The 11,103-nt window shown below is 31.6% G+C and overlaps 1 protein-coding gene across 2 annotated transcripts; it reads right to left on the bottom strand.

Annotated features, from left to right (window-relative positions):
• Positions 1-9,154, bottom strand: LOC126978560 (vesicle-associated membrane protein-associated protein B-like). Of its 2 annotated transcripts, XM_050827508.1 has the most exons (8): positions 8,986-9,154; positions 7,728-7,892; positions 7,017-7,120; positions 6,870-6,944; positions 6,534-6,641; positions 6,011-6,082; positions 4,224-4,307; positions 1-2,509 (listed from the first exon to the last, which is right to left on the bottom strand). In XM_050827508.1, exons 1-8 carry the CDS (start codon positions 9,035-9,037, stop codon positions 2,345-2,347), a joined length of 825 nt encoding a protein of 274 aa, XP_050683465.1. In that variant the 5' UTR covers positions 9,038-9,154; the 3' UTR covers positions 1-2,344. The 2 variants fall into 2 exon arrangements, with proteins under 2 accessions (XP_050683465.1, XP_050683466.1); XM_050827509.1 differs by lacking the exon at positions 6,011-6,082.
• Between the last annotated feature and the right edge of the window lie 1,949 nt (positions 9,155-11,103).

The raw sequence follows: 11,103 nt of genomic DNA, 5'->3' as shown, positions 1-11,103 counted from the left end.
TAAATTAAGTCTTTTATTTCAGAAAAACGATACAATATAGCGTAATAGTTTAAATAACAACAATACCATACAAATAATTTAGAGATGACGTCCATATTGTTTATAACCCAACAAATGTTGCACACCTTTATTTATTTTTAATACTAATGTTGTTCTAGAACAAGACTGTGTTATTAATTATATCGAAGAGCATAAACTACCGCCATATACCATCTTACAATTGCTTGCTTTACATAGCTTAAATGATTAAAATTATTGTTATAAAACGTATTTATTGATGAAAACATATTTCGTAATGCAGACCAGTGAACGCGTTGCAGGATAAACAATTACATTTCTAAATATTATAATAAGTCAAATCTACGTTTAGTGTCGCGGCGAAATATCTCTTTACAATTTCACAACTATAATAGATACAATTTGATAAACAGACATGTGGTATAGAAAAAATATATTAAATCGATATGGTCCAGTGACACGCTCGGGATACGCGTGTCCTGGCCTAAATTGATTTTTTTTTTGTTTTAAAGAGTACCAACTCATATGTTTTAACGTCGCTTAGTTATAATTACATTTTCATAGGTCTGTGAATTATTATCGATCACAATGCGCATAGTTTTAATTGATAATCATTTATTACTGAATAGTATTATAGCTCTGTTCTCTTATAGTTGCCAAATGTATTATAATCAACACTTTACACCAAGCTTACCCAACTCGTTGGTTTATACTCCCCATTAACATTATACAACAATCTTGCTGAAAAGTGCAGAAATAAATTGTACCATTCAACTAAAACTATAATAAAAAGTTTAATTGATGTAAATAATAAATGGTTTCACCTGTATTAATATATTTCATGTACTCTTTTTATAATCCGTATGTTTTAAATCACCATTGAATAATATAACTATTATTAAATTGAATATTATGATTACCTGAATATTATCGTTTACTATTTATTGTAATCAAGGCACGTTTGTATCGACAGAAAACACTAACCGGTTCCACACCGGACGATTCGTTTCTACTATACTATTGCAATACACAAATAGGGATGTGGGAAATAGAGAAAAAATGAAAACGTCGGAAAAACAAAGTCGTATACCCTACTATTAGTTAAGTAAATAAATCCATTTGCATCCATTCGTGAAGATTATCGCCGCTGTTGCACATACCGCATGTATTGGAGACCATAGCGAGATTACTATTAACTGTTAATAGTAAGGCTAACAAGACGAGGTAAAGAATGTAAACAAGGCTTCAGGGGTTCAAAACATTTTCATCGATATCTTTAAACATTGAAAAGAATTGACATATTACAATGGTTGTCTAGAGCTGCCAGGCTGTGATTCCATAATTACAATCAACACTTACTCAGTATAACAGCAAAAATCAACAATAAAAGTAACAGTAACGGATTAATAATAACAAAAAAAATAATTAAATACGGAAACGAAAAAATACGTATCACTTCGAACGCAATCCAAACAGAAATGAATTTGATCACAAAATGGCGGACCAAATGTTGTCAACTGCGGTACCAACTGCTTTCCTGTACCATTAAACACGCAACGACAGCTGTCATCGACGAACTGTCCCATTACTAGTAAGAGTGATCGATCGCAACGTAATTCAAGTATTGGTCTGTTTGTTTGCATTCTTTATCTCGTGTCGATGGCCTTAGAATAATTCAGTATAGATTAGCTGGAGCGTGAAAGAGCGGTGCGCGCGGCGGATGACCGCAAGTATCGAAAGGAGTACGAGATTGAGGTTCACGAATCTTCGATAGTAAATCGCGGAGCGCCGATCCGAAATGGATAATCGGTGTGGATCCGGCCAATCGGCAATCAGATTAGATTAATAATTAGCGAGACAACACCGAATAACACACAAATAAGTACCGCATTTAACATGCAACTTAGCAACCGGAGATTGCAATGTTAAATGCATGTAATTAATATAATGTTTATGAAATAAATTTTAACACTAAATTTATTAAGTTTTATAAAAAGTATCTACAATTTAAGAAATTATAGTATTCGTATCATGTCATATGTCTTAAAATTAATACAATTTAACGATTCGGTCGTTTCAGGATAGAAATTTCAATGTTCATATGTTTAATTAACTTCCACTTCAATTTTTTCACCAATATAAGCGTACATCATAGAAATAGCGTTATAAAAGTTTCCGAGTGCAGAAGTAACACTAACACATTAAAACTACTATAAGGCAAATTATATAAAACTTAAACAATCAACGGGAGCGTTTGCTTTTTGGGGGTAGTACAGCGTTGATTGGTGTGAAGTTTACCGCGACGTGGGGGAAAGGGGGCGTGTATTCACATAATGAACTTTCCGATTACAATACCGAGGAGTGCCATAGCAAACGCAATGGCTATCCACGGCATGACAGGCTGTTGGTCTTCCTTCTCGGGGCCGTACGAGTGACTGCGCGTCTGACGGTCTTCAGCCCATCCCTGCTGTTGAAGACGGAGCAACTCCTCCTAAGCAGAACATTACTTGTTAATTTGAAGCCTATTTTGTTTGTATATAAGTTTGGCATGCTTGCATTAATTTTATAATTAACTATACATTCGTAATTCGCTTAGTATTAATATATAAAGCAATTCTTCTGTTAAGAAAACGTACATTATAAGAAATCGCAATATTAAGCTTCAGACGGATTTATATTTCGTAATTTTCATCCAACTACTAACTTATCAACCTACTATTATTAAGAACTTTAAAACTGTCAAGACATATTATTATGACTAACAGGTTTTCTAAAATTTTTTCATTTGTTTTCTTGTTGAATGTACAACACTGATTGGTGAATATTGTTTACTTAAAAAGTAAAGGTTTAATGTCTTTTTTTTAAAGTCTGTCATAGATTTCAAATAGTTATGTTGAAATCGTGTCGTCATGTGAAATTAACGATTCATGCAATTTATTTCCCAATGAGTATAGCCAGTCAAGCATAATTTGTCCTGTGGCCTAAAAACGAGGAATAGATTTATAGATCATCAAAAAAAATCAAAATCAAAAATTTTTTTATTTAGCATTTTAGTATATAGCATTTGAAGGACTTCCCTTTTAAGTTCGCAGAACCTGTGTTAGGGAAGACCGCTCTTTCCAACGGATAAGAATGCTTACACATTTAACAAAAACAAATTATACTTAAATAAACCAATCTTAGGCATAAAATAAACAAACTATAAATTCAATATATTATCATATATATTATAATTTTGCTCCTTCACTCCGAAGAACGGCGATAAGCGAAATTTCAACAATTCTTACTTTATCCGACAACTGCGCGTTCGCAAGAAATTTCTTGGCTCACACAGACCACAGACACTTTTCTGATATCTACCGGCTTCAGTACTACCAAACCGTAAATCGTATGGATTTGGTTTTTACAAGCACAGAGCATACTCTCGTCGGAGGCTCGTAATGCAAGTCTTGACCTTTGATGTTACTGATACCCATGGGCGGCCATCTTTCACTTTCCATCAGCTAACACGGTAATACGGCTAATGGTGAATGACATTTTTATCAAGTATGTCATGAAAGTCACTAATTATTATTTCATGACTGGGTCTCTCATTTCTTCTACACCACACAAATGATTGTATCGAACAGAGAAAACGTGATTTTTTTTATTCAAAAACGTTAAAAATAAGGGGCAAAAATTTTGATAGTAAACAAAATAATCGAAAGTAAACAAAATATATGTGAACTGTTTTGTCTGTTCAACAAAATAAAGCATATAGTAGTTCAATCTGTTCTGAGTTCCTTGAATCAGTATTGTGAAGCTTTAAAAAGAAACACATTTAAGTACTAATTAAATTTCCATTGTTTTTTTTCTACACACGTACAAATCTAACTTAAAGCGAATTCGCTAAGCAACATCAACTAACAACAAATTGATTCAATAACATAAACATCCATTTGAACTAATCATAAATTTTAGTAACATTAATTTGTAAGTTAAAAATATTAATTAATAATTTTCGCAGAGCTTAATATCGACTTGATTTTACTGAATTCACTCCCATTTCACAATATCAGCTCAAAAAGTAAAAATATTTTTGTTTGGTAACAATATTGATTTTAATATAAAAAAAGAGAAAACAACTTCTTAAGCAAGTCAGAGGCAAACACAGATAATTGAATGTGAAATAAAGACACACGACATAATTTTATTAGATTACTTACTCTTAATTGAAGATTTTCTTGTCGTATTTTAGCACAATCCTCTTTTAAACGAATGAAGTCAGTATTGAAAACATCCGACTTAGCCTGAAATGAATTAGAATTAATAAAATAACCTTAAAATTCAAATTACATTTGTAAAGCCTCGCTGCAAATAAAAAAGACAATACGTGCGAGCAATTTATATTTGATAGATAAAAAGCCTTAAAATAAGTTTGATTTTAGTAAATTAATTCATAAAACACTACTACATTTAGAGTAACAATGATAGCGAAATAGATACAGAATGAACGTATCAATAAAAAAAGAGTTATTATTAGAACATGCAGATATACAAAAACTTGGTATAATTTTGTAAGAAATTACTACATTAATCAGTGACTAGAAGGGTTTTATGAATTTATTCAATGATTCTATATCATACTACTTTGCAATATTAAAAGCATCTAATCTTACATTAGACTTTCTATTTAATAAGTACAATCTCTATTATTATAGATACAAATTGACATTCCACATATGAGTAACAATATGTATTTATTAGCCTAGCGCTGTTGTAATGTGAAGAACAAAGAAGTTGAACATAATAACCACAAAAATATATACATTATTATCAATGAATTGTCAAATATAATTTTTACCATACCCATTTGAGAACACAAATTAACAAATTGATATTTTTACCATACCCATGCATAATATTCATACAACTCACTCATAAACACTCCTATGTATGATAGAGTATGATAACTAAAATCTACTAGGCTACAACTCTACCAATACAAGATATATAAATAACGATAATATTTTAACAATTATATACATAACACTATCCGATTTCTTTTTATGATTATAACTAAAAAGATTCATGCATGTAACAAATAAACATAAGGAATATAAGAGACAAAGTGGTTATTTGGACCGAAACAGTGGGAAGAAGGAAGTAAATAACCTTGTGTGACATTTACAGAACAGAACCTTCTATATATGTATATCCTAACAATAATATTATAAATGTGAAAGTTTGTATGTCTGGATGTATGTTTGTACCTCTTTAACGAAAAACTACTGAATGGATTTTGACATTATAATAATATAGCTTACACACCAGAATAGGCTATAATTTATTAAACTATAGTGTGAATTATTTAAAATATAAAATAAGCGTGAAGTAAGTAGAAAAGAAATCTGCAATTTATTTGGCAATACAACGTTTGCCGGGTCAGCTAGTATCACTATTAACAAGTTATCTAGTGAGAACATCTCAATTTAATTAGGATTCTATGACAATATTAGGAGGTAACAACCACTAAGAGTATTGCTATAGTGTAAGGCGCTATATCCTTCGTCGATAGAAACGTAATCAGTTCGTCGTATTATTGTCACATCATTTCCACGGCATAACGCTAGCGCGCACACGACAACTGATCGCGGCGACACTACTGCAGTTTGTTGGAAGAGCACAATAGAAGTTAACATTTTCAAGACGGAATTGAACATGACGAGAATCTGGACGGTAGTACGACGAGATTGATTTTTTTTTATGAAAATTAGTGACGACACGAGCAGGACGCTCAGCTGATGGTTATTACGACGCGATTCGTTGGTCTCCGATAAAGGCGCCCTAGTATCTCGACAAGACTAGATATTTAGTAGCATTAAAAATTATCTAATTAAACTAATGAATTAACATTGTTTGGGAAAGCAACTTTTGAAATAAAAAAAAAATCAATCGCGTAAATCGCTATTCCGTATTATATTACATAAGAAGGACTTCAAAAGCCAAGTACCATGGGCAATCCATCAGCTTGACTTTCATCCTTCCTCTTTGCTTCATTCTGGATGAGACCTTCAACAGCCTCCTGGAAAGCAATAGTGACATACCATTGGTGCAGTATGAAAATTTTTCAAGTATAATTTGGTATATTATTTAAGCTTTATTTGTTATCACTTATGGTATATCGATTACTGTCAATACCTACTAAACTAATTAAAAGTTTCAATTGTTATCTTGTTATACTTTAGAGTATGTTCTTCTTAATTATTTTCCAAGTAACAGCTCTTCAAGCATGTCAATCACTGGTTAATAAGCAATAACTAGACTAAGCCTGACTATTAAAAAAAATATATGATTATTTAGTTTAGGGTACAAGCACATGGCAAATAAATTTAAAAAAGCAAACTACCAAATTTTACTAATTTTTCCAAATTACATATAATATTTCAAATTAATATGATACTCTAAATTATAACAAAAAATTACTACTAATTTAAATACCCATACTATAAGCAAAATTAATTTAAATATCCTACCTTTGTAGAAGATAAATGGGTTGAAAGAGGAGACTGTGTTTTGAGATCATCAGTAACAGCAACTCTCTTCTTAACACCTTCATTTAGTACAGATGTATCACCAGAATCCTAGTGTGTTTATTAATTAATACATATGATAAAATAACTATAATTGTTACAATGTCTAAAAATCATATGGTTACAAAATGAATTTGAAAAAAGTATTTTATCCATTATTTTTATTTATTTACCTAAATAGAACAACTTTAATGCTTTTAAATTTTTTAGTAGTAATATTATGGATTATAATTTGAATTACACAGAACAACAGTTTAAATAAATATGCAAAAATCTTACATTAGCTCCACTCGGAATTTCAAAGACACAGCGCAGCTTATAGTCCATTAATTGATCAGGGCTGATCTCCTTCCACTAAAAGTATATTTTAATTCATCAAATTAAATGCAGAAAAACAAAAAAAAAAACAATTTCTTCAATACTTGCCACTTGCTCTATGTTAGTCTTGCCCTCAGGAGCAATAACACTTTGAACCATAAACTTATGCTTGTGTCTTTCATTGGGCTCAACATGCACAGGCTGTGGAGTAACTGTAAATTTAAAAAAGAATATAAAATCCATAGAGAAATTCAGTGATCATGGCTCAAAATATCTTAGTAGGTATTATTATTAGCAATAATAATAAGAGTGTCATCTTGTAGTCAAACTGTAATAAAATAACTTTATTGAAGAATTAATACTTATAAATACTTATGTATAAATAACCATTGAATTCAATTTTATAAAAATAATAAATTGAATTTCGGATCATTTTATAAAAGCTGAAAGTTTCTCAAGTCATGCTATTTAAATGCATGTACAAAAATTGGTTAACTATAAAGTATAGAAACTCATAGTTTCGCAGCTGGTAGCAAATATAAAATAACAACATGCATTTGTGGTTGTCAGCTCATGCTTGAAACCCTTTAACTTTAATAAATTGTAGCTGTGGTACTTATCATATTTATATCAGTTTATTTAGTAAGACAGACAATTTTCATAGCTCTTATTGTCCTGGCTAGATAAACTATGTGAGCACCAGATTGAGGCAAGATAACTCCAAGCAAATGCCCGCAAGATAGTTGGGACTATGACAATAATTTTGGAAATTTGACAGTTTATAGCTTTGTCTTCCCTAGAATAAATAATTTAACTTACTTGCAATCTCTACTTTAGAGTAAGGATCAAGAAGTCCGGAATTAGGTCGCACATAATACTTCTTGGGTGCAGTTGTCTTTATTTTGAATAGAACAGTATCACTGGTAGGATTAGATAACCTCATATAAGTGGTGCAAGATTGTTCAAAGAGCCCTGAAGAATCAACTAAAATATTGAATAAAAATAACCATATTAATAAACGGAACATGTTGACATTATTTAATTTACATAATAATATAATTAAAATTTTATACATGTATTAAATTATATGGAGTTGAAACTAGTGTGTAACATGTATGGTCCACTTCTGACAAAGGACTTAAGCTATTTATTTAAATTAACAAGACTAGAAAATCTGCTGCAAAATTATCAATAATCTGCTAGATATAAATATATAGGTGTGATTGTTTCATATTCCACATCTGTAAAGTATTTTAAGCAAAAATGATATTGTCACTGTTTAATATTTGTCTGCAACACTTTTAATATATTTTAAGAAAAGAAACAATTAATCTTGTATGTACTACATTAGAACAATATGTGAAAAATGCAAATGAATAATTACAAACTTTTTTTTTAATAAACTATATTACAGATAATGTTTAAATTTAACTGATATTAATTGCAGACCGCTTATCTACTTATAATATGTATTTTTCTAAATGACCAATTTTAAAATATAGTACACATAATACAACAAATTGAAGAGTGCTTAATGGTAGTGTTGTATTTAATGTAAAAATGAAACTTCCAGATTTTTAAACTAGGTACTTGCAATAATACTGCAATATTATTCATATTAACAAATTTAAATTAAGTAAACTTATTGGATATAATACATATTATATACAATAACATATCTATCTATTTAAATATATATATACAAATTATAATATTATGATTTATATTGTTCAAGAAAACCTACATTAGGGAAGATAGCACTCATAAAATATGTAAAGCCTATGTACATACATAGTGCAAACTCATAAAAATTTATTCAGCGGCGCAAACAGTTTTCCGAAATTAATCTTTACCGTACTAAGTTTATGTATTGTTTTTAAAACCATGATCATAATTTTACTATTCTTTACAATATAATAAGTATTGTAATTAATTTTGGGTTTAAAAAACCGCACCCCGAGAAAACGCCGATATCTGGAAATAGAAACTCCATTTGTCAGCAGTTAACATGACCCATGTTACCCAAGTTTCTAAAGTGTAATGAATTTTATGCGGTGCATTGAAAAAGGTCACATACCTTTAAATTTCAGCTCATTTGATGGTTCTATAGTCAATACTTGATTCGGCATTTTGTATTGATAAAAGTACTTTTTCAGACAAATTATAATATCGTGGAAAGTCTAAATTTTGCAATGTCGGCCACAATGAACGATGAATGACGAATTCGACATGGACATGCGCAATACAGATCTAAGATTAGTAGTTAGTAGAAGTAGATGCGCAATGCGACTGTGTTGCCAAGTGCCAACTATCTAGAGTACAGTCTCCACGCTCCAAGAGCCAGTAGTATTAATGTACGGCTTTCCTGGTAAAGCCCTTATTCCAAAAGGTGGCTCTCAATACGTAGGTAAGGCGTTTCAAGCAAATAGAATGGTAATGCCAAAAGAATCAGTACATACAACCACACAAGGCGAGGTGGTGCACCGTAATTATGAGCACATAAAGTTCACTGAAATTAGCTTCTCCGGCTGACAGTCGCTCTTTTATTGTTTATTACCAGTACGAATACTAAGCTTACTACGAAGCTTCACGTAAACTATTAAAATTGCCGTCGTGCACTATAACGTTTTAAAAATGAAGACAGGTCTGTTATTAATACCTTAAAGGAATTTTTTCACCGGTAAGTCCAAAAACCTTCAAATACAAGTGATACAGTTTGTAATTATTAAATATAGCCAAAGTTTCAAGCCATGCGTATCGATAATTGTTAAAAATGTCGATATTAAGTATGTGTGTAATCACGGAATAGGAAAAAAGGCTGGAAAGGAAATGTGGGTGTAACAGCCGTGCCGTCACTATGATTAAAAAATAATTCTTAAACCGTTTCATGTGTTCACCGCTTGTAGTTCAATTTTAGAGTGCGTTTATAATGGAGCTAACAAAAATAGTGTTTTAATGCCATGTAGTGCTATTATTGCTTGTTAGACAAAAAGCCAATCAAGTCAAGGCCGTCTGTCTTGAGTTACTTGGCAAAATAAGGTCACCGTGGAAGTAAAAACAACCTTACTGCATATAAATAAAAATTGTGAGCCGTCACGGGACGCCTGGCAGATGTGAAAAATCAAAATTATTTTGTACAAGTATACCATAAATTGTCCAATCAGCTCTTTTCTGCAGCACAAAAGTAAAATCAATATCAGCAGCATTACACCATTATAATATACCATAATATGATATAGTGCTGTGCAATTTCAACGTCTGTTAAGGAACGAATCTTTTTTACTGCGTATGCAGCAGAACTAAATCTACTCGATAAGTTTTCTATATGAGGGCCCCCATTGGAGTTTGGCATCTAACGTTTCCCAAGAAAAACAGCGGTATCAACTATATCTAATTTCTCATTTTTAAGCTGTATATCGTGTATAACTTGTTTAACATTAGGTAAAGTAAATTTAATGCATGCGTTTTATTACCATTAAGTAATAAGTTATTAGCATTAAACAAATTTAGTTAAAGCATTATTAACATGAAAATTTGGTAAACAACGGTGTGTTTTAAATATGAGTGATGTATCATCAGCAAACAACACGATTTGATATTTATCCTTTGCAATATAAGGGAGATCATTAATATAAATAAGGAATAGAAAAGGTCCTAAAATAGAGCCCTGTGGAACCACCATTTTAACTATTGATGCAGAGGACCGCATTCCATTTAACTGAATGGATTAGATGGCTATGAACAATTGGAGCAAAATTTTTAGAATCACTGTAGCACAGAATATGTGTCATACCTTCAACAACGCACGAAATCGCGGCGGAGATAGTCAACATTAAAAATAGGTGACATGGTAGTGCTGAAGGAAGAAAACCTGTTTCCTCTAAAATGGCGTATTGGTCGCATTATTTCTAAGATTTGACGGAGTAGCTCGGGTTGCCGATGTTACTACGAGTTCTGGTGTAATTAGTCGTGCTATGGCTCGACTTTGTTCTCTTTGGCCAGATCATCAGATGATAAGGAGTTGAAGAAGTGTTCTTCAACAGGGAGGATGTCCACGCCTAATAGGCGCGACTGGTAGCAGTGAAGGGAGGGGTGGGCATCACCAAACCGAAGCTGAGGTAGCTGGCGCATGCGCACGTCTCACTATATTATCGTCATCTCATTATATCGCTCATTTGTAATGTTATTAAGTCAG

This window comes from Leptidea sinapis, chromosome Z (assembly GCF_905404315.1).
Source record: "Leptidea sinapis chromosome Z, ilLepSina1.1, whole genome shotgun sequence".
In the NCBI taxonomy this organism is placed as follows: domain Eukaryota; kingdom Metazoa; phylum Arthropoda; class Insecta; order Lepidoptera; family Pieridae; genus Leptidea; species Leptidea sinapis.
This window is presented reverse-complemented; position numbering and strand designations above follow the sequence as displayed.

Excerpts from the sequence above, each read along its gene's own strand:
- LOC126978560 (XM_050827508.1), bottom strand. The coding sequence starts at position 9,037 with ATGCCGAATCAAGTATTGACTATAGAACCATCAAATGAGCTGAAATTT. Across the intron at positions 6,945-7,016 it reads AGACTAACATAGAGCAAGTG|TGGAAGGAGATCAGCCCTGA; the intron begins GCAAGTATTGAA and ends ATATACTTTTAG. Across the intron at positions 4,308-6,010 it reads AAGCTGATGGATTGCCCATG|GCTAAGTCGGATGTTTTCAA; the intron begins GTACTTGGCTTT and ends AATTCATTTCAG.